This window comes from Dryas octopetala, chromosome 1 (genome assembly GCF_963921425.1).
Source record: "Dryas octopetala chromosome 1, drDryOcto1.1, whole genome shotgun sequence".
In the NCBI taxonomy this organism is placed as follows: Eukaryota; Viridiplantae; Streptophyta; class Magnoliopsida; order Rosales; family Rosaceae; genus Dryas; species Dryas octopetala.
In genome coordinates, this window is record NC_141366.1 from 31,005,312 (window position 1) to 31,030,069 (window position 24,758).

The window sequence follows — 24,758 nt, forward strand, 5'->3', positions numbered from 1 at the left end:
TATGTGGCTTTAAATGAATTAGGGCCAGTTTGGTATTGCTGTGAGGAAAAACAGCTGTGAAATAAAACAGCTGTGAAGTAAAGTCAGCTGTAAAGTAAAACAGTTGAGTGTTTGGTAAACTATGTTTTCAAAAGTGCGGTGAGTGCAAAAAACAGTATCAAAGTGTTTGGTAAATATTATTTTAAAAGTACTGTGACTGTGTATAATTACTAAAATAGACATGATGCTTAAAGTGTCTTTCACTTATTTGTTTGGTAAAACTACAATGCTTTTTTACTTATTTTTTAAATTTGTGGCTACAAATTTTTATTAGCATTAATTTTTTAAGAACAACATTATTAAATAAGTATTCTTATTATTTTTTTAAGTATATTATAATTTTAATCATACAAATAAAATATCATAATTAATTATCACAATATAAAATATAACTAACAATTGACATATTTTTTAATTTAAAATAAACAAATAAAAATTATAGAAATCAATTAGGGTATTATGGGTAAAATAAAATATTCATTGTTGTTGTGATTCACTGCAGCTTTTAAAAATACCTAGAAACCTGCTTTCTGTTTTTGCTGTGAAGAGTTGAGAATTGTGGGAGAAAGTAGTTTTTTATTTTTTTACCAAACACCAAAACTACTATAGGTGATTGAGAATTGTCATGTATAGCAGTTTTTGGGTCCTCCACCGCAATCCCAAACGGGGCCTTACTCTCGAATAATTGTTGATAATTTTTTAGGTATAACTGTTGATAGTTTTTTAGGTAGGGGGACAGCTGTTGTTGAGTGGCTTTAATGTTGGACAACTGTAGTTAGCTTGAGAAAGAGATAAGATGTTTTAGCTGAGTCACTTTGGATTTCTTCATGCCCAGTCGGGAGAAACTTTGGGCGAGCACATGTTGCTACTGGGGCCGTGAGTTTTATTAATCACTCCATACTTTGTCTTTTCCTCTCATTTAATAACAAAAAGTTTTTGGCCAAAAAAAACAAAATGTTGATGGAGAGTGGGCCCACCAAAAGAACACTTCATGTAATTCTTTAGCTTTTTCCGACGTGCCCCTGCAGCACCTCATAGAAATATATATATAAAATCCCTCTTTTGAAGAGGACTAAGTTTTATTTTTTTTTTAACCAATTGGAAACCATTCCATTAAGAAGCCACACAAGGACTGTAAGTTTTTAATGTCTCTAATTTTGGGAGGTGTACAAACACGGACTAATTTGAAAGAGAATCCCAAAATTCCAAAGCAACGGACGTCTTCATATAGGAGAAATCGCAAAATGTGAAAAGCCAATAGCATTGGCCAAAAAAAAAAAGAAAAGCCAATAGCAAAAAAATCAAAGCTCTAACAACACGTACACACTGCCACCCCTATATAAGCGGCACTTTTGTTTGCAAGTAAACACTTAATTAATCCATATATATCATATATAATTGCTTACTTGAGTTCTTTAATCGATCAAAAGACAGACTGTACATACTTTGATCGAGCTTCTGGTTGTTTGATATCTTCGATCATCTTACAGTTTGGTTGTTATTTGATACACTACAAAAAAAATGGTCATAAACCACCTGCTACATTCTATACATCAATGATAAATGAACCATTATATACCACAGGAGACAGGATGGTCCTGCCTATGGTTTTTTCATTATTAGCCACAGTCCCTATGGCAAATAAACCTCCATGTTAGTAAATTCTGTCACTTTCTGACAAAAATATTTACTTTACGAAATCTTCAAATGTTTTTGCCATAAGTGATGTGGTAAAAGCCACAAACTTCATTTTTTTTATTTTGCTAAGGACAACGACTTTAAAAGTTTGAATCTTTGGCCGAAATAGGGGGTGTCCCCAACTCAGATTTTAAAGGAGTTTAATGGATTTTAAAATCCATAGAATCCATCAAAATTCAAAGAAATTGGATGGAATTCTCATAAAATTTGTTATGTGTAAAAAATGCATTCAAATCCATCCAAATCCATTAAAATCTTTCACTTAATGAAATCTATGACTTTTTTAGGACACCTGAATTTCATTGGAATCCATTAAAATCTGAGTTGGGAACACCTAAATTTCATTGGAATCTATTAAAATCTAAGTTGGGGACACCTAAATTTCATTAGACTTTTAAAATCCAATAAAATCTAAGTTGGGGATACCCCCTAGTTTATTTGGGAATCAAGTGGGTTTAAGTGTAGATGAGATTGAAATATCAATCCCAAATGTTTTTGCCATAGGTGGTGTGGTAAAAGCCACAAACTTCATTTTTCTATTTTGCTAAGGAGGACAACTTTAAAAGTTTGAATCTTTGGCCGAAAAAAATTAGTTTATTTGGGAATCAAGTAGGTTTAGGTGTAGATGTGATTCAAAATATCAATCCCAAATGTTTTTGCCATAGGTGGTATGGTAAACACCACAAACTTCATTTTTTTATTTTGCTAAGGACAACAACTTTGAAAGTGTGAATCTTTGACCGAAAAAAATTGTTTATTTGGGAATCAAGTGGGTTTAGGTGTAGATGTGTTTGAAATATCAATCAAATTTAAATTCCAAATATTATTTTTACCCCAAAATAAAGTGGACACATTTCTCAAAAAAATTTCTATCATTGTTTTTGGATCCCACTCTCCTTATAGATAAGTATAACAATCTTTTTCAATCTCTCTCTACTTGTCTCTCTATCGCTCTTTACACTCTCTAGATCTTTATTTACTCTCTCTATATCTCTCTCTACCTTCCTTCTATTTTTCCTTTAGAAGATCTGATCTTTTTTTTTTTTTTTTCTGGTATAAAGGGCTGAAGTAGAAGACCTGATCTTCACCATTGAATGCAAAAGTACAGTCACCTCCCCATTGTTTCCAGAAGCAATGCCCACTTCACAGATATACCAAGTTTGTATTTTCATTTGTTTTTTTCTTTTCTTGTTTTCAAAACCGCAAATTCGGTAATGCTAGCGTATGATTGGGAACGTTCACTTTTTAGATCACCTATTATAGATCATCTCTGTAAAAAATCAACTCAATAGGAAATTATTTGGTTATATAAATGTTGTCGATTAAATAGAAAAAATTATCGGTTTGGTCAAAAAATCACTCTTTAATTGGAAACCATCGATTTTTTCTACTTAATTGACAACAGTTATATAACCAAACGATTTTCGATTTGATTTTTTGTAGAGATGATCTTTAATAGATTATCTAAAAAGTGAACGATTCCAATCATGTACCGACATTTCCAAAATCAAAATTTAAGAGGTGGGGTGACCCAAGTACTGTCCATTTGCAATTGGCTTTTCTATTGGTTCAATTGAGTATGAGCATTTTCCCCTATTTTTTTTCATTTTCTTCTATAAATACAAAAATGTTTTTTCTCTTTCTCTTCTAATTCGTCCATTACCTTTTGTTATTATTAATTTTTGTACTTTTTTTTTTGCCCACTATTCTGCAGGATTTTTTCTAAACATCCATTGATAAAGAGTAAAATGCCATTGGGCGCTGAGTGTGGTATATAAGGTCCCATTGATAAAGAGTAAAATACCTCTTGTGCTTTTACTGCACATATGTCAGTAAAAATAGATTGGAAGTTGTGTTAGATGAGAAATTGTGGAATACCTGCAAAACAAATACCACAGTCACTTATTTGTGGTAGTTGACTTTTATTTGTGGTAGTTGACTTTTCTATACACCCGCAAGCACAACAGATGAATGTTTTGTGGCAAGCACAGTGGTATTTGCTCAAATACCACAGGAGCTCAGTGGCTTTTTTCACACATATACCATTGTCACTTGCATGTGGTATAGGAATAGTTTTCTAGTAGTGATAATTGGATATGGCCCTTGTTACATCATCTTCCAATATTCCGTGTGGTTCAAGATGTAAGTACGATGTGTTCTTGAGTTTCAGGGGCGAAGACACTCGCAAGACTTTTACTGACCACCTCAACACAGCCTTTCTCAAAGCAGGGTTTCGTACTTTCCGGGACGACGATGAACTTGTGAGAGGAGAAGACATTAAACCGGAGTTCAAGAAAGCTATCCAGCTGTCGCAAAGCTCAGTCATTGTGTTCTCACAAAACTACGCGGCTTCCGGATGGTGCCTTGATGAGCTTGTGATGATCCTCGAACGCAAGAGGACCTCTGGCCTCATAGTTTTACCAGTATTCTACCACGTCGATCCATCTCATGCGAGGAAGCAGACTGGAAATGTTGCAGAAGTATTTGCTAGACACGCCAAAAATCAATCTGCAAAACACAAGGTGGAGGGATGGAGGAAAGCACTTGCAGAAGTTGCGGACCTGGCAGGGATGGTCTTAGAAAATCAAGCTGATGGGTAACGACATTCAAATACTTTAAATATTAACATGCCAAACTTCTGCCATTCACTACCAAATTTTTTTTGTGCTATTTTAATTTTTAGTAAATTAAGGAAACCCCTTCAAATTCATTTTTCTTGTATAAAAATTAAAAACTCATGCTATGTTTTATTAATGAGTAAAACCCTTTGAGTACTTGCAAACTCACCAACTTTCTATTTTTAGATTTATTAGTCAGCATTTTTTGAATATTCACATATGATAAATTTCCAAAATACTCTCAATCCAATTTTCAAACCTTTTTTGTCCTAGTTGACTCTGAATTTATGAAAACGTCTTATTTATCTTTTTATATCTTGGGACTTTAAATGCTGCTCATTCAATTCTTGGAGGGTTTTAAAAAATAAAAAATAAAAATTCAAACATGAATTTATAGTTTTGTTTCCACCAAAATCCCATATGTTCAGCAATAATAATCATACACACCAATTTATCTAAAAAAACTTCTCATAAAAATAAAGCAATATATATTCCCATCAGCCTCCATAGATACATAAATCCAAAAACTTGCATAAACTATGCAAAAATGTCACCATTTACACCTCAAATTTCACCACTTAAGTAAAAGACCTGTTACGACGAATTTTACACTATTTGCGACAAATAGTGCCCAACAAAAATTTTTGTCTTTCAATTTTCAACTAGTGACAGTGTGACACGCACTTTTCCTGTGAAAAAAAAAAAAAAAACAAACACTACACTAGTGCCACCATGTATGATGTTAATTCACCTACAATATCATTTCATTCAAATATATCATGTAAATACGCATATCCAATCTAATTTTTATAAACAAAGAACCTACAACCCAGTTTACCTACAAATTTTTATAAATAAATAACATACAATCCATCCAATTTACCTACAAATCTTTATAAACGAAGAACCTACAACCCCGGCAAAAAGATTACCTACAACTCAATTTACCTTACAAAAAGAACCTACAATCCACCTTACTATGTAAGAGAAAATGATTGCTTAAAAACCAAAACAAAAACACAAAACCAATTCATCATATTGCTTAATCAGAATCAGTAATGAACCTAGCTAGTTAATGTTACAAATCTGATGGAATGTTGGAACTCCAAATATAGATGCTTACAATTTTTATCGTCAAATATTGGGGGCATTATCATTTCATTGAATCTACATAAGAAGGTTTCATGGGCTGGGTTTAATCATGCCATAATAGGTGCCTTTGTTATAGGAATTGAATGAACCCCTATATTTTAGGGATTTATTAGAGGAAAAACGTACTGAAATTGAACATTCAATGGCAAGATGTGTAAATTGTGTAGCATATATGGGTTATATGACAGGACCGCCTCCAGATTCCACCTTGAAATCTGGAGTGGTCCTGTAGGATCCAAAGTCAAGGAAAATCCTACCGAAAATTTGGCAGAACCTCCCTTGAAATTGGACTAACCCAACTTTTTAAAACCTGCAGAAAAACACTTCTATGTCTTTTAGCCACCTCTACCACAAAGTATATAAGAGTCTCTGACCCTTCCAAAGATAAATACGACTAAATTATAGGTTATCAGAGCCATTTTAAGTTTTTATACAAATAAAATAAAATAAACTAAAATAAAAGGGGACTCTAGCTTACAAAGTCCTCAAATGTTTTCAAAATGCCTCGACGCTCCTCTTGACTCGACCGCTCCTACCTGGGGAAAATTTACAACAAGAATAGACGAAACGTGAGAGAAAAGTCTCGGTGAGTGGACATAAAAAGTTTTAATAGCGTGAAGTTTGTCGTAAACATCTAAACTCGATTTTTCCTTTAAAATTTCCCAGTTTTAAAACCAATTTTCAAACCTTTCTGAAAACATCATGGAACCTTCAAACGCATAGATTTAAATAACTCAAGTATACAAGTGACTTCAAAGTTTCCCACAAAATAAGTTAGATAGTAATATCATTTAAATCCTTAAATAAAAACACTAATAGTCAAATTATTAAATCTCACAACTTAAAACTTAATCAAAGTAAGACCTCAATGACCGTATAAAATCACATCGTACTAGTACCCGGGGAACTGCTGGTCATACGTGCACACAGAGCTTATGATGCTGGTTATACATGCACTCAGAGCTTATGATGTTGGTCATACACCGCTGAGTTATCTCGAGGCGGGTGCAGAGCAATATGTTATGCTGGTCATACACTGCCGAGTTATCTCTAGGCGAGTGCAGAGCAATATACTATGCTAGTCATACACTACCGACTAGGCAAATGCAGAGCGAATATGTAATGGTGTATTTATGCTCGTCATACACTGCTGAGTCATCAATAGGCGAGTGCAGAGCAATATACTATGCTGGTCATACACTGCCAACTAGGCAAGTGCAGAGCGAATATGTAATGCTGGTCATACACCGCTGAGTCATCTCTAGGCAAGTGCAGAGCAATTTATACCTGTTAAGAGAGGGTACTACTTGGACGATTTTAACTGCTCATTTTAGAATCAAAATGTTCGTGTCCAAACAAGATAGTCCGACAATCCAAGATCACCTCCTTCCAAATGGGCCTCGAGGATAAAACGATCTTATAAATCCATATAATTTCTATTAGTTGTAATCAACCCGTAACACATATTGCTCTAGGCCTTTCTTGAAATTTTATTTGAAGACAAGTTGACATAAGTATATAAATGTAAACCATTTTCGTTTAGTTTAAAACTCATGCTCAAAATTAAACCCATGTCAAGGAATGTAATTTAAACTATTGAAATTCACAAAACATGTTAATAAAACAATATCCAACCCGTAATCACTATTTTTAACCAAAACTCGAGATAACCAAACTAAATTAAAAAAAAAACATAAATTTTCAAGAAACACTTTCAAAACAAGGTCCAACTCATAAGTTATTGTTTCTCAATCAAAACTCAAGATACCAATAAGAGTCAAAACATGAAATTCATTAAATAATTTATAAACAAAGGTCCACTCATCTTGAGAAGTCTAACTTCGATCCTTAGTCGGATCGTCTTGTGCCACGGTAGTCTCACCTATTTTCGAGGTGGATAGCGCCGGAGCTTGGCCGGACTCTGACGACACAGCAAGATGCCTCTGGCTTCGTCACTGTACGCGCAGGGGCTGGGCTGCCAGGGACGTCGGCTGGTGGTCAACGCCAGTGAAAGAGGGTCGTGCGGTGGCTCAGGTTGGTGGGTGGTGGCCGGTGCTACTGGCGGCTGGTGGTTGCGCACAATGAAGGAGAGAGAAGAGAGTCACAGATAGAGAAAGAGAAAGAGAGAGAGAGAAGTAAGGAGTCTGGGGGGGTTGTCAGCGACGATGAGAGAGACCCATCGCCGGCCTCTGGTCGTCGGGAAGTTGGCAGGAGCTGGCCGCGCCGGAGAGAGGAGAGAGAAGAGAGGGGGGAGAGTGAGCTCGGGGAAAGAGAGAAAACGAGAGAGTGAGGGTGCGGGGAGAGAAAAAATGAGGGAGGAGAGAGAAGGTTGTAGAAAATTCTAAAGAGAGAGAAAAAAAAAAATTCTGATTTTTGAGCTTTAAAAATTTTAAAAGTCCTTATAATCAAAGAGTCTAAAATGCCTCTACTTTGGTAGTCCTTAATTCTTAAACTGAAACTTCATTTGATGCACGGTTCGTGTCTACGTGCTCGTGAATTCGAGACTTTCCTAACAAGCCCAAATTCGAAATCAAAAGCCCGTTAAATAAAACGTCAACCTTTTTGGTCAAACCCAATTTAAAACTTAAAAAAATAAATAAATAAAATAAATCTAAAATCTTTTATTTTTCAAAATAAATTCTCTGAATATTTAAAATAAATCTTTGAAGAAAAAATAAGGGATCTCACAATTCAGCTTCTCACCACGCCTCTAAATAGCCATTATAAATAAAGATTAAAGATTTAAATTTCCCGTGAAATTTGGTTCGTGTTACATTATAGATATCATATGTGGCTTATGAATATAAAATTGGGTCTCACTTAGTAATTAAAAAGTCATAGGGTTAGAGTTTAGAAAAAAAAAAAAAAGTGTCAAGGGATAATTTCCAATTCACCCTTTTAATTTTGAAATAATTAGATATAAAACCAAGAGGCATACATGACTTTGAGTAAAACGCAAGGGTTTTTTGTTTTCAATATACACCCATTTTAATGATGCCACGTCCGATTACTTTCCTTCTATAGATTTTGCAGAGTCAACCTTATTACTTAGCATTTCTATATTACCCTTCTGTATTCAAATGGAAACATTTAATGTGGATTAATAACTATATATCATATTTCAAGCGACTTGGTTGTAAATTAATGTTGGTAGTCCGTTCTTATGTAACTTATGGAGTCAATCTTCTTTTATTCGATCTTGATATTGTTCTTCTTCTTCGATCTTCTTCGAATAAATTTTGTTTTATCGATCTTCTTCTTATATATATATATTTTTTTTCATTATGCTTAGAGATCTAGTCTTTTTTTTTTTCTTTAATTCTATTCTTCAATTTTTTTTACTTCATTTGTTTCTTTTTTCCAACCTAAGTTGGAGATATATTCTTCCTCTTCCATCTTCTTTTTTCAAACTAAGTTAGAGATATATTTTTTTTTCAACCTGAGTTAGAGGCTAGGGATCTTCTTCTTCTTATTATTTCTCTCATCTATATTTTTTCCTGAGCTAGAGGTATATTTCTTCTTCTCTTTTTAGACATGCCTTAGAGATAAATTATTTTTTCACCTAAGTTAGAGATACATTCTTTTTCAACCTGAGTTAGAGGGATCTTATTCTTTTTATTATTTCTCCCATCTCTTTTTTTCACTTGAGCTAAAGGTATATATTTCTTCTTCTCTTTTTAGACCTTTTGTTCTTGTATTTGTACATATTATGCTTTATATTTATGTACCTTAGGGGTAGGTTTGTATATATTTGAGTTGACTTATTATGTTTCTTGTTTTCCCTAGATAGTAGGTAGACTATATGTATATTAGGTGTTTAACGTGTTTATGGTAATTGGTGTTTATATGCTAATGGTTATAATTGCTAACAATGTTTTTTTTTTTTTTCTTTTTAATAATATATTTGGTTCATGTATTCAACAATCAAAACAATCAAAATTAATAGTAATGCTGCAAATCATGGATTTTTAATTAATTTCCATATTTACCTCGAAGGGCAAAATAGACATTATGAATTGTTGACGTGGAAAAAAATGGGTTTATATCTAATAACAAAGTCAACTGGGCCGCACCTAATTTCTTATGGTCAAAATGGGGCTATATCTAAAGCTTTATGAACATTATGTTATATTTGTCATATAATTTCCATGAGACTCCTATAATTTCTTTTTTATTGAATGATGGCTTTACAATTTAATTATTTAAAATCATATATATAGGGTGACATGTCTGACTTGCTTTTCACTTTGATTGCAATTTTCTAGGCACGAGTCGAGATTTATTGAGAAAATTGTCAAAGTGATTGAGGATAAACTAAGCCGCAGGCCCTTAAGTGTTGCTCCTGATCGCCCAATTGGAATTGGTATTCAACTCCATATTATAAATAAATGGGTAGAATATGAAACAGCTGAAGTTGGCATACTTGTCATTTATGGGATGCGTGGAATTGGGAAAACAAACCTTGCTAAGTTTGTATATAACGAAAATCGTAAAAGATTTGAAGGAAGCAGTTTCCTTCAAAACATTAGCAAAAGTTCAAGAACACCCAATGACTTAATGCATATGCAACAGCAATTTCTTTCTGATGTTTTGAATGGGAGGAAAGTGAAATTACACACTGTTAGTGAGGGAAAAAAGAAGATTGAAGATGCTGTCAACTCTAGAAGGGTTCTTCTTGTTCTAGATGATGTGGATCATGTGGACCAATTAGATGAAGTAATTAAGATGCAAGGTCAGTTTTACCCCGCAAGTAAGGTTATCATAACAACTTGCAATGCAGGGTTGCTAAAAGTTCACCACCAACATATTAAAGTGCATAACGTTAAACCTCTTGGTGATAGTGAGTCACTAGAGCTCTTCAGTTGGCACGCTTTTGGTCAAAAGTATCCTAATGAAGATTACATGGAATACTCAAAGAGGGCAGTAAACCTTTGCGAGGGACTTCCATTAGCTCTGAAAGTTTTGGGTTCCTCTCTATCCGGACAAAGTATAAATGTATGGGAAAGTGGATTAAAGAAGTCGGAAGCTATCCCAAATGCTGAAATTGTGGATAAACTCAAACTAAGCTACGACTCTTTGCAAGATGACCATGACCAAAATTTATTTCTCCATATTGCATGTTTCTTTGTTGGAATGGACAAAGATGTCATTGTCAAAATACTAGATGGTTGTGATTTCTACACTATTGTCGGCATTCAGAACCTCATTGAGAGGTGTTTGGTTCAGGTTGATGAAAATAACAAAGTGCAAATGCATCACATGATTCGGGACATGGGACGAGGAATTGTTCGCTTAGAATCCAGGGAGCCCGAGAAAAGGAGTAGATTGTGGCATCACAATGATTCTTTCAAAGTATTGACAAGAAAAAATGTAAGAAATATAATTTGCTTCTCTTAATTATATAAGGGTAACATATAATGAATTAACTTTTTTTTTTTTCACCTGCAACGTTGGTTAACTTATCCAAATATATATATTTTTTCTCTTGTTGTTATTAGGGTACGGGAGCAATTGAAGGTCTTATCATGGACATGGAAATGGCCCAAACAATGGTTACTCTTCCAAGAAAATCAAATGTGATTTTGGAAACAGATGCATTTGCAAGGATGCAGAATTTAAGACTACTCAAGCTTAGTCATGTACAACTCAATGGATCATATGGAGAATTTCCAATGGAGCTAAGATGGTTTTGTTGGAATAATTTTTCTTTTGATTCTTTACCCAAAGATTTTCCTTTGGAGAGTCTGGTTGCTTTTGAAATGTGTTATAGCAACTTGAAACAAGTCTGGAGGGAGATAGAGGTATGCTACTCTACATAATATCTTCTACATTTCTTTAACTTTTTTAGGTTTTCAATGATTATTATACAGTTAGTGTAATTGATTGGCTACCTAATTTCATTTTTCTTTATTTCACCAGAATCTTCCATTATTGAAGACATTAAATCTCAGCCACTCCCATGAGCTTACTGAAACCCCCGACTTTTCATACGTCCCCAATCTAGAGATTTTGATTCTTAAAGATTGTGCAAATTTGGTTGATGTCCACGAATCCATTGGAAACCTACAGAGACTTGTTCATTTGGATTTGGAAGATTGCATAAACATTCGAAAGCTTCCACATAATGTTTTTATGTTGTCACTTAAAACATTAATCATATCTGGTTGCTCAAATCTTAGTGACTTTCCGACATTGGAGATGAAATCTCTGCAAACGTTTCAAGCAGATGATATTCCAATACACGCAGTATTCACTACCAGTGGGGAGGAGGACAAATTATGGCCAAGCAACAAACCAAATATTCTCTGGGCTTCATGTTTATTACCACAGAGTTTGGTGAATTTAAGTCTTGTAAATTGCAATCTTTCTGACGATAATTTTCCCACAGATTTGCGCCTTCCGAAATTGAAAAGAGTAAACCTAAGCTCAAATCCAATTACTTGCCTACCAAGTTTCATCAAAGGTGTTGCTAGGCTGAACGAACTCACTTTTAGAGACTGTCCGCAGCTCAAATCGCTTGAACAGTTACCAGGTACAGAAGTCATAGATGTAACCCAATCCACATTGTTGGAAAGAATAACAGGTGACTCATTACATGAAGCACTTCAAGACATTTCTTGGAGAGACAACTGGAACCTACTCGAATTTGGGAACTGGTACAAGTTAGAACCCATTGAAAGATGTGAGGTAGAAATGACCCAACTTTTTGGCTCACTAAACTTCAAACCCACGGACACCATACAGGTGGATAATTTTGGGAGGGATATAACGCTGCCCATCCAGGTTAATTTTTGTTTTTTTCCCATCTCTCTATCTATGATAGTTGGCTATATGCAATTAAAATAGTTGACCAAAATTTTGATTTTAATTAATATATGGTATGTATGTCTAGGCATTTTATGAAGATGGTATGATCAGCATATATTTTCCTGGAAATGAAGCTCCAAGCCAATTTAGCCATAAAAGTATAGGGTCTTCGATAACTTTTACTGTGCCTTCTCAACCCAATGAAAGGATCCAAGGCTTGAACGTCTTCTGTGTTTATGCCGAATCTAATATTGACTGTCGTAGCAGCATTGATGACATGAAAGATGCTCTTCCTCAACCAATAATGGCAACAGTCAGTAACAAGAGCAAGAGTCTGATGTGGATGTATGGCCCAATGTTCTACGGCATTCCAGTAAATGGACAAGACATGATATGGTTAAGTCATTGGAAGAACTATAGGAACCAATTGGAAAGTGGCAATGAAGTGACTGTTTCGATATTCACGAGATCTCAGCTTCAGGTAAAGGAGTGTGGCATCAAGCTTCTATATGAGCAAGAAGACCAACCCAACAGTACCAGGGAAATTCGTTTTCTGCTGCAGTCATCAGGAATATTCCGGATATACTGCCTTTGCTGGTCATTTTGCTCTTGCAACTGGAATTTTGTTGAGTTGGATTGTTTCAAATACATCATGGAGCACTCTTTTGAAATAGCAGGTCTGTTGATCAAATATATGATGTCCCATTTGATTTTATTCCAACATTGAATTTAAAAATATTTCTCTGATTTCTATGTGGGAACTAATTTTCTGAAATTTCTATGTTGTATATATAGACAAAGAAGTAGGGGAACATGGTGAGGACACCATCAACTCTATAACAGGTGTGTTCAAATGTCCCAAAATTTTCTATTGCATTCTGACTATATCAAAATCCTTGGTGCTATTAGTATAGTGGATCCCAAACTTATATCTTGATTGTTGAGTTACTTTTCCATCCTGTGATTAACTCCACCCACACCCATGACTTGGGGTCGAGCCACACAACTCGAACACATTGCTTATAAATTAGCATCAAAAGTTTGTTATAAAGAAATAGTTCCACTTTGATATGTTAGACTTGATTTTCTCATATGTATATTTTGTATCTTTTATAGACAAAGAAGAAGAACAGGAGCAACAGATTGAAGCACAGAGGGGCAGCAATAACCGTGGAGGTAGAGGTTGGAAAGTGCTCATCATGGCAGCTGTCTTATTTCTTTTGCTTGTGTTGGGGGCCTACCTCTTTTGGCCCCCAGAGATTACACCGACAATGGTCCCAACTTAATTCATTTGTCACATTTGGTTGCTCGCTCTTCTCTCTTCCAGTGAAAGAAGCTACAGGTAACAAGCCCTCCATATATCTGTTGTATTTGTAGTCATGTTTGGTTCTTGCTCAAATTTCAAAGTATATTTGAATAAATGTATAAATCTTTTGTTGGTTTTATTGTTTGTTGATTAGTTTTTCAATAGAGTACGTTGTTCTGCCTTCATTGATAAGAGTATCATTGAAATGTTTTTATCCTTCCAGGCTACAATTAAATAGAACACAATTAACTGGAATCTCAGTACTCGTTGCATGATTTTGACGTTGGTAATTGTTGTGAGGAGAGCCTAAGCCCAATAAGAGAGGATATTGACCCACAACCATAGTGTGCCTCAAAGGCAGACTCTCAGACAGCAATACATTAAGATAACCCATGCGTGTCCAGAGAATGGCCCAAGTGAACATGATTGACATGAGTTTCTAGGATATCCTCTCATTGGCCCAAGTTAACAAAACGACAACTTGCAATAAAAAACAACAATAATACTGAATGTTAGCTAGATGTGAGTATGTTCCTCGTAAATATAAGGCTTATTCATACCATTGCCCCCTGTAAGATACACTTTTTTTCACTTTGCCTCCTGAAACTTAAATCCTCTCAGTTTGCCACCTGAACTTCAAACAGTTGTTGCAAAAAACTCTATGCCGTCAACTCTGTCAATTTTTCCGTTAAAAAAGATGACGTGACACCTATATGGCATAGATGAGACCCTTTTCTAGTTATGTAACATCCATACAGACACTAAAAATTATAAAAAATTGACATTAAGCTCGAAATTTGCAACGTCCCCTACTCATATAATCATATTTTTTATAATTTTTAGTGTCTGCATGGATGTTACATAACTAGAAAAGGGTTCCACCCATGTCATATAGGTGCCACATCAGCTTTTTTAACAGAAAAATTGACAGAGTTGACGGTATAGAGTTTTTTGCAACAATTGTTTGAAGTTCAGGTAGCAAACTGAGAGAATTTAAGTTTCAGGGGGCAAAGTGAAAAAAATTGTATCTTACAGGGGGCAATGGTATGAATAAGCCTAAATATAATATGGTAGCTCATCATTTAGCACAATTTGGTTTATCTTGTGATTCCGATTGTTTTTGGAGAGAATGAATTAAGCACCTCCTTGGTTGCTTCCCATTCTCGCTGCTGATTTGTAATTTTGCCTCTTCTAATGCAATCTTCGATTATAAAAACAAAACAAAAAAATGTTTTTGTTTCCCAACTTATGTGATCTTAATTAATTTATATGACATGTTTTTGCTCGAAAATGCCAAAACACGCCTCACCGTAAATGAGGCGAGGTCATGGGTGCGGGCATGCCACTAATTGGCTTGAGATAGCCCATTAAAAAAAGAAATAATATTTAATACAAAAACTAAAAATGAAATTAAATGCGCCAAATTAAGTATCTAACTTCTAACAATAATTGTGTAATACCCCAGTTTTTAATGATTTTGGTTTAAGGGTGCTTCTGAATTAATTAACTAGCTTAGTGCTAATTTTTACATTTTGAAAACTCAAGATGTGGATTTAATCCACATGTTTAATTTTATGAAAAATTATTTTACTCTATTGATGCACTTATGTTAATTTAAGTTCAATTTGGTTGAAATTATTATCTATATACTTGGTTAATATTTTCGGGTTTCATATATGACTATACTTGTGTATTTTTTTGTGCTTATGCTTGGTTAGTTGTTAGGATTACAAGAGGGAATACCAAAGGGTTAAGGATTTGACCTCTTGAACCCTAGTGTTGACCGACCATAGTGACTAGAACTAGAAATCTAGGTTACTTGGAGAAGAGAAGGAAGGTAACCTTGATAAGAGATAGTGATCATGACATAGGTTGAGTGTGGATTTGGGTTTAAAGAGAAGAAATAAAAAGAAAATAGGAATGATGATCCCTTAACTAAAACCCAATTACTTAAGTAAAGGGCTATGATTGGTGGATGGGTTAGTAGGCCTAGCCCATTAGACTTAGTGATTAGCTGGAGAGAGAGAGAGAGCAATGGGATTAGTCAGCCAATTAGAGCCCTCTTGGAAAACTTAAAAATCTGACAGCTGCTCCATAAACTTCTTCCCACGCCAAAAAGAGACAGCCTGACCATGACTCTTTGTTTTCCTTCCCAACAGTCACATTCATCTCTTTAAAAGCCAATATCCCTTGAGACAAACTCTTTCCAATCCATTACATCAATTCAGAAAAACAAAACGAGAGAGAGAGGAAGAGAGGGACTTGAAGGAAATTCGAGAGAGGAGAAACCAACCTGCAGGGAGAAGGAAAGAAGGTGCAGCCTGCATTGTTCTTCAAAGAAGACTTTGGTAAGAACCTCAACCCCAATCTCTAAGTTCTTTAGGAGTCTAGTTTCTGGAAACTAAGTGTTGATTGAGTGGCTAGGGTTAGCAATCCGAGAAGTCCAAGAGTCTAAGCAATCCTTTAAATTTTTGTTTGGCTATTTCTGATATGTGACCTTGTCTGCTTGTCTTCGATTCTGGTGTTTTTTAAAAAGTATTTTTGTTTTGATATTCTAGGGTTTGAACCTAGACACCCTAATATTTATTTTGAGTCAAGAATCACTTGAATCTGACTTGTTATGAATTTATAGTGCATTTTACAAGATACCTTAAAAGCTGCAGTTTTCTGCTATGATTTTCAATGAAATAGTGTTAGACTTTTGTGCACAAATTTCTTTATATTTGGAATTTGAATCTGAAATTATTACAGTATCAATTAGACATGTTTACAAAGCTTTTCCAATTGGTTTCACTCGATTTGAAGTTGTATAACCCCAGTTAGGCATTTTTCTATTTGAAACAGAAAATCTGCAGAATCAGTTTTCTGGTGTGAACAAAACCTTTTCGAAAACCATACTTGAACTACTTCAATTAATGTGATTATTTTTGTACATGAACCTATGTATGTCTAGAAGCTTTCTGTAAAATATCTTTGCCAAATTATTTTTGCGTGATTTTCTAAAAATGGCAGAGTCTGTATTGCTCACCTTGTTTCTTTAATAAAGGCTGTTTTGAGTGGAATGTGGAAGTCCTTGTTCCTGAGTCTTATGGCTTATGCACAGGGACTGAACATATTTTATTTGACCTCTAAAGATGTTCTAAATGAAGATAGGAATTTATTGACAAATGGATCTCATTTCGAGGTATCAAACCTCACTTTTTAGTTTAAAAACATGAACTTTGCTGCAAGTGAAAGGTCATTTTGCTGCAAAGGCTTTTGAAATGCTTTTAGGCCTTGGTTTCTGTTTCAATACCATATTTGTAACTTGTACAAAGTCATTTCCCAGCCAAACCTTAGGAAAGGGACTCGGATGCTACCTAACGTAGTCAACAAGCCACTTGGCACTAAAAAGCCTTAAGTTTAAGTTATAAACCCTGATTGTGATCTTATCATGTCTTGAACTAGGACCTTGATCTACTTTGAAGTGCAGCAAGGACAAGGAACCTCATTAAGTTAAGGGGAGCTAGTCCACTTAAAACCCTATGCCTTTTTCCTTATACCTACAAGTATATATATGTGTGTGTGTGCTTGTTTTCTGGTGCCATGTGTTCTATATGCAGAAAATATATATAATGTGATGCTTTGTTTACATTACTGATTGCTATACACTAGGACAACCAAGACACTAAACAATAATTGAAACACTGCCTAGTTTATTTGGTTGGTTGTTTGGATGTTAATTTGTTGGTTTGATTAATTGGCTTTGCATAAAAGTGATGCAGGAGCATCTGCTAGGGTTTCCAAAATAATTTCCTTGATTGATTAGGAATTTAGGAGTCTAGTTTCTTGATTATTAGATCTTAATTAATAAGGATATGCCTTTATATTTTCCTAGTTAGTTTAGGTTTATGCTTTCCTAGTTATCTTAGGTTTATGTTTTCCCTATATAAGCTTAAGGCTTAGGTTGTAATAGACAGTTTTTTTATGCAATATATTTTTCTGATAATTCAGATTTGAGAGTTTCTTTTGGGTTCCTAACCCTAGAACTCATTTATCTACGTTCCAACTTTGATTATATAGCTTTATTCTCTTCTCTTCCTATTGTTTGTTGCTGGAAGTATTCTCTACAGTGGTTTTTTGCCCTAAAACTACAGCTGGACAGCAGCCTTTGCTCCTGTCCTGCATCAATTGGTATCAGAGCAAAACCCTAGGTCTACACCATGGCTGGACGTGGTCGAGGCCCTGGCAGAGGCACTCACGCACAACAAGCAGCGATGGCGGAGATACGGCATATGATCGGAGAGTTGTCACGAGCGGTGCAAACCCTCCAACGTCAGGAACGCGCGGCAGTCCGTATGGAGAGACCGGAAGACGACCGCAACCCCTCTGACATGTCGGAAGGCAATCATGAGGATGACGCTACTGAGGCAGGTGGACACAACCCCTTTTATGCTGCTAAAAACCAAGAAAATCTGGGTCACGGCAGATTGGAGGAGCGGTTGGTTCGTGCCTTGGTTTTGAATGGTGGGGGAATCAAGATTGAAGTTTCTGATTTTTATGGAAAGATGCATGCAGAAGATTATTTAGATTGGGAGGCAAGTTTAGAGAACTATTTTGAATGGAAGCCTATGGACGAGGATCGAAAGGTGTTGTTTGTCAAGCTGAAACTGAAGAGTACTGCCCTTCAATGGTGGAAGCGAGTTGAGGAGCAGCGATCTCGACAAGGGAAGCCAAAAATCAACACGTGGGAACATATGAAAGCGAAGTTGCGTAAACAATTTCTGCCTGCTGATTATACAATGGAGTTGTATGAAAAATTTCATGCTTTGAAGCAACGAGAGATGTCCGTTGACGAATATACATCTGAGTTTAACAATCTCTCAATTCGGGTTGGTTTACACGAAAGTACTGAACAGATGACATCGCGTTATCTCGCTGGTTTGCATCAGTCCGTTCGAGATGAGATGGGGGTGGTACGTTTGTTCAATCTCGAAGATGCTCGACAATATGCTTTAATGGCAGAAAAACGAGTGCTGCGTCGTGCCGTCAGACGACCCAATTCTGGTGGTGTTTGGCAGAGAAACCCAGCTGCTGTTCAGGGTGTTCGAAGTGACCAAATTTCTAACTCCAGTGTCCGAACAAGTGGTGGGAATGTTGTGGGGGCTGAAAGGATCGACAAGGGTAAGGAAATACCAAGATTTGTCCCACACAACAACGCTGGTGTAAGTAGTTCTAGGGCTACCAGCATGTCACAGGTTCGATGTTTTACTTGTGGAGAAAAGGGACACACGTCTTATGGTTGTCCACAAAAAAGGGTGAATTTCGCCGAGGTAGAAGATGAAGAAATTGCAATTTCAGACCCAATCTTTGATGAATATGACGAGGAGGAAGAAGTTATCGATCTTTTGCCAGCAAAGGGAGAATCTTTGGTGGTAAGAAGAGTGCTGACAACTCCCAAGGTTGAAGAAGAGGACTGGAGACGCCATAACATATTTCGTACACGAGTTCTATGTGGTGGCAAAGTTTGTAATGTGATTCTTGATGGCGGTAGCAGTGAAAACATTATCTCGAAAGAAGCAGCGGAAAAACTTAAGTTACCAATAGAGAAACATCCTAATCCCTACAAGGTTGCATGGTTCCGAAAGGGAAATGAGGTACCAGTCACTTCTCGAAGTTTAGTTAAGTTTACTATGGGAAATACTATTGATGATGAGGCTTTGTGCGATATTGTGCCTATGGATGCATGTCATATTCTCTTAGGACGGCCTTGGTTATTTGATAAAAACATGATCCATCACACTAGGGCTAATACATATTCGTTTCGTAAAGATGGGAAGAAGATGACCTTGCAGCCTCTTAAGGAAGAGGTCTCTAGCATTTCAAAGACAGCCAAGATTAATGGGTTTCTGACTGGGAATCAGTTTGAAATTGAAAGTAAAGAGGTGGGAATTATGTTCGCATTGGTTTCTAAAACAATACAAGAAAACCAACACTTAAAATTTGAGGAATATCCAGCTGAAATTCAGCATATCTTGATGGAATTTCAAGAATATGTTGGTGATCAATTACCACAAGGGCTACCACCAATGAGGAGCATTCAGCACGCGATTGATTTGGTACCAGGTGCATCATTACCAAACCTCCCTGCTTATCGAATGCCACCCACACAGCGAGCTGAAATTCAAAGACAAGTGGAAGACCTAATGGCCAAAGGACTTGTGCGTGAAAGCAAGAGCCCTTGTGCTGTTCCAGCGTTGCTCACACCAAAAAAAGATGGGTCTTGGAGAATGTGTGTGGATAGTCGTGCCATTAACAAGATTACAGTGAAATATCGATTTCCTATTCCTCGCCTAGAAGACATGCTTGATATGTTGGTTGGATCCAAGATATTTTCCAAGATAGACTTGAGAAGCGGCTACCATCAGATTCGTATGAGAGACGGTGATGAATGGAAGACAGCATTCAAAACACCGAATGGACTTTATGAGTGGTTAGTGATGCCCTTCAGACTTTCTAATGCTCCTAGCACATTCATGCGAGCGATGACAGAGGTACTAAAACCTTTCTTGGGTTCATTTGTAGTAGTTTATTTTGATGATATATTAATTTATAGTCAAACAAGAAATGAGCACTTAATCCATTTACATAAGTCATGGAGGTTCTATGTAAAGAGAAGCTTTATGTCAATTTGAAGAAGTGCTCCTTTTTGTGCGACAAAGTTGTGTTTCTTGGTTTTATTGTTTCGGCCGAAGGTTTGCAAGTTGACACTGAAAAGGTACGGTCAATTGAGGAGTGGCCAGTACCTAAATCTTTGAGTGATGTTCGCAGTTTTCATGGATTGGCTTCGTTCTATAGAAGATTCATTCGCAATTTTAGCTCCATAATGAGCCCATTAACTGAATGTTTGAAAAGAGCTGCATTTGAATGGTCAAAGTCAGCACAAAGGGCCTTTGAAGAAATAAAGAGGATGATGACAGAAGCCCCGGTACTTACCTTACCAGATTTTGAAAAGCTCTTTACTATTGAGTGTGATGCATCTCATACAGGAATAGGGGCTGTTTTGAGTCAAGAAGGAAGGCCCGTAGAATTTTTCAGTGAGAAATTTTCAGATGCTAAGAGACGTTACTCCACCTATGATTTAGAGTTTTATGCCCTAGTTCGAGCAATTCAACATTGGGAGCATTACTTAGCATATAAAGAATTTGTGGTTTATTCAGATCATCAAGCTTTGAGGTATTTGAACTCTCAAAAGAAGTTGAATGCTCGACATATCAAATGGAGTTCATATCTTCAGGAATTCAATTTTTGTCTCAAATACAAAACTGGTGAGTCCAACAAAGTTGCAGATGCTTTGAGTAGGAGATCTTTACTATTGGCTGTCATGAGTACTCAAATCACAGGGTTTGAGGAGCTGAAACATCAATATGTTGCAGACCCTTATTTCAGCTCAATAGTTGCTGCACTTGAAAGTCCTACAGGCTGGAAGATGTTGCCATTCAGAACGCAAGATGGATATTTATTTAAGGGAAACTTGTTGTGCATTCCAGAAGGATCTCTACGCGAACAAATCATTAGGGAACTTCATGGGAATGGATTAGGAGGACATTTTGGTAGAGATAAGACATTGGCAATGGTGGCTGACCGCTATTATTGGCCTGGAATGTACAAGGATGTTGCAAAGATGGTTCAAAGGTGTCAGATTTGTCAATTTGGGAAAGGCAACTCACAAAACACAGGATTGTACACGCCTTTACCGATGGCCGAAGCCCCTTGGGTTCACATTAGCATGGATTTTGTATTAGGACTTCCTAAAACATCAAAGGGACATGACAGCATCTTTGTAGTGGTGGATCGATTCTCCAAAATGGCACATTTTATTCCATGCTCTAAGACTTTTGATGCTTCACATGTGGCTGATTTGTTCTTTAAAGAGGTGGTGAGATTACATGGTGTGCCAACTTCTATTGTTTCGGATAGAGATGTTAAATTTACAGAGCATTTTTGGAGAACCCTATGGAGAAAGTTTGGGACTGATCTAAAATATTCTAGCACCTGCCATCCACAAACAGATGGCCAGACTGAAGTGGTAAATCGGAGTTTAGGGAATTTGTTGAGGTGTTTAGTTGGAAGTCATGTGAAGAGTTGGGATATGATTATTCCACAAGCAGAATTTGCATACAATAATTCAGTTAATCGTACTACAAAGAAGACCCCCTTTGAAGCTGCTTATGGGTTGAAACCTCAGCATCTTCTTGACCTAGCACCGCTACCACAAGAAGCAAGGGTGAGTAGAGATGGAGAAGCTTTTGCAGATCATGTTAAGAGGGTGCACGAAGAAGTGAAGGCTGCCATAAAAGCTAGTAATGACTCCTATGCAGCAGCAGCCAATGAACATCGACGGGTCCAAGAATTTGAAGAAGGGGATATGGTTTTAGTGCATCTGAGGCGAGATAGATTTCCAAGAGGCACATACCATAAATTAAAGTCCAAAAAGTTTGGTCCATGCAAGGTGCTGAAGAAATTCAGCTCAAATGCTTATATGATTGAGCTGCCACCTGACCTTCAAATTAGCCCAATTTTTAATGTTTCTGATTTATACTTATTTGAAGGATTTGATGGGGAACCAGTTTCCACAGAGGCACAAATACAACAACTTCCAAAAGCACAACCCGATGTTATTGAAGATGTTTTAGACGTCAAAGAGGTGAAATCAAGGAGAGGGAACCAGTATCGGCGATTCTTGGTCAAATGGTTGGGAAAACATGCTAGTGAAAGTACATGGATTGCTGAAGAAGAGTTGAAAAGAATTGACCCAGAGATATATAATGAAGTTGTGAAGACTTTCTCGCCGGAGTCGAGTTCTTTCCAACCCGGTGGAGTTGATGCAGGAGCATCTGCTAGGGTTTCCAAAATAATTTCCTTGATTGATTATGAATTTAGGAGTCTAGTTTCTTGATTATTAGATCTTAATTAATAAGGATTTGCCTTTATATTTTCCTAGTTAGTTTAGGTTTATGCTTTCCTAGTTATCTTAGGTTTATGTTTTCCCTATATAAGCTTAAGGCTTAGGTTGTAATAGACAGTTTTTTTATGCAATATATTTTTCTGATAATTCAGATTTGAGAGTTTCTTTTGGGTTCCTAACCCTAGAACTCATTTATCTACGTTCCAACTTTGATTATATAGCTTTATTCTCTTCTCTTCCTATTGTTTGTTGCTGGAAGTATTCTCTACAGTGGTTTTTTGCCCTAAAACTACAGCTGGACAGCAGCCTTTGCTCCTGTCCTGCATCAAAAAGAAAATCAACATGTGCAAACATGTTAATGACTTCAACTTGCTCTAAAAAAAGGAAATAAAGCATGAACTAGTTTTGGTCATGACTTAGAATGTACTTAAGTTGAATTAAGTAAAACTTGCAACCTTCCCCTCTGCATGAACTCAAGCCTAGTAAGTAAATAACATACCTCATAATGAATTATTTACACCCTACATAATTGGAGCTGTTATATAAACAAATTAGGATAATATGAACCTGGTTTCATTGCTTTGCTTTAGTATTGTATGTCTTTAGGATTGTAAACTAATTGAACTAAAAGCTAGGAACTGAAACTGATAAGGTAGTGGTTGACTATCCTACTTTGCTTCGAAATAACAATGAAACTAATACAAGTCTGCTACATTTAAATTGATGCTCTTAATATGATTTATTGGTTTTATTTTTTTAATTAAGAAACATGCTTGTATGATTTATTTAGTGAACTAATCATGCATTTTTGATACTGTCGTCACTTGATTTCATATGCATAATTGATAATGGTTCATTGAAGGCATAATTACCTTTATGGAAACTGCCATTGCATTACATTAGCATTCATGTATATTAAATCAAGAATGTATACTTTAATGTGTTTAGAGTGTTTGAACTTCCTAATTAGAGATGAAAGGACAAAACAAAACTTTATCCTTAAGTTCAATCCCCTAAAAGTATGCGTACGGTTTTATCTAGAGTTGGTTATGTATTTTAAGAATATGCTAGATGGGAAGAGATAGACTTATTTGCTTCCAATAGAGAGCATCTCACTATCTTAGGCCTATCTCTGAATAGGATGTTGTGATAGGGGTAATGAAAATTACAAATTAGGGATAAGTTCACTGTTTTTACACATTGACAGGTGAGCTTTGTCATAGAGAAAAGATACGCACTGCATAGTTATTTATTTGAACATGCATCTGCATTTCATGAACTTATTCATGGTTAATTGTAAGGAATCAATAACATGTGAATTAATGCCATTATGATATGAGGTCAATGATTATATACTTATGTTTGGCATCTGTTTATCAACTGTTTTAGAACTTCATTTAATTCAGAATTTGAGTATGAGAAGTTGCTGATTGGATGAGATTGGCTTGAATATAATAATCCTATTTTACCTCCTGTTTCTATGCATTGTTTTATTGTTTGTGCTTAAGCCAGTTTGGCAAAAGATTATGGTTTTGTTAAAGTTTATTTTTGGTAATCAAAACTAGCTAGTTTGAAATGTATGCAAATGCTTTTGGACTGGTTGAGCAAGGGATCAGCTGTTTTGATGATGCTCATCCCTACACAGTTTGTGAATGCAGGATCAATTTAGGAGAATGGTTAGCATGGTTGAACTTTCATATTCAGAGGAGAAAAGAAGTTGGTGGAATAGGACCCCTAGCTTTGACATCCCAACACCCCAACATCGAAGGACACAAGTGAGGAGGAAGATCCCTCTATGGATGAGTGTGTAACAACCCTTTTACTTTATTTACTACCTTAGTCGTGAAATCTATTGAATCAAGGATATAGAGGATTAGAATGGCTCATTGTTTGTTTTTAATTGTTTTAAATCTTCAGTACTTTGAAAGATTATCGTTTAGGACTCCAATATGATTATTATTTATAAAGGTTTTTCCTTAGTGTGTTTTAAAGCAATGGTGTGCTTATTATTTTATAAATTCATATTTTCAACTACTAAACCTAAGAAGCTCATCACTTTGATAAAGCTTCTTTGTTGCAAACTCTCTGTACTTTAAAAAAAAAAAAAAAATTCTTCTACCCTTTTGCAAGGTATTTAATTAAGCCTTGCATTGATTATTAGCTTTGGAGTATTCTCATTAGGTTTTAGTGA

The 24,758-nt window shown here is 35.9% G+C and overlaps 1 protein-coding gene across 1 annotated transcript; it reads left to right on the forward strand.

The window, feature by feature from the left end:
- The first annotated feature begins 3,545 nt into the window (after positions 1-3,545).
- LOC147299731 (disease resistance protein RPV1-like) lies at positions 3,546-13,600 on the forward strand. Its single transcript, XM_086232095.1, has 7 exons — positions 3,546-4,333; positions 9,773-10,877; positions 11,006-11,308; positions 11,427-12,290; positions 12,400-12,991; positions 13,110-13,157; positions 13,431-13,600. Exons 1-7 carry the CDS (start codon positions 3,834-3,836, stop codon positions 13,598-13,600), a joined length of 3,582 nt encoding a protein of 1,193 aa, XP_086088221.1. The 5' UTR covers positions 3,546-3,833.
- The last annotated feature ends 11,158 nt before the right edge of the window (positions 13,601-24,758 follow it).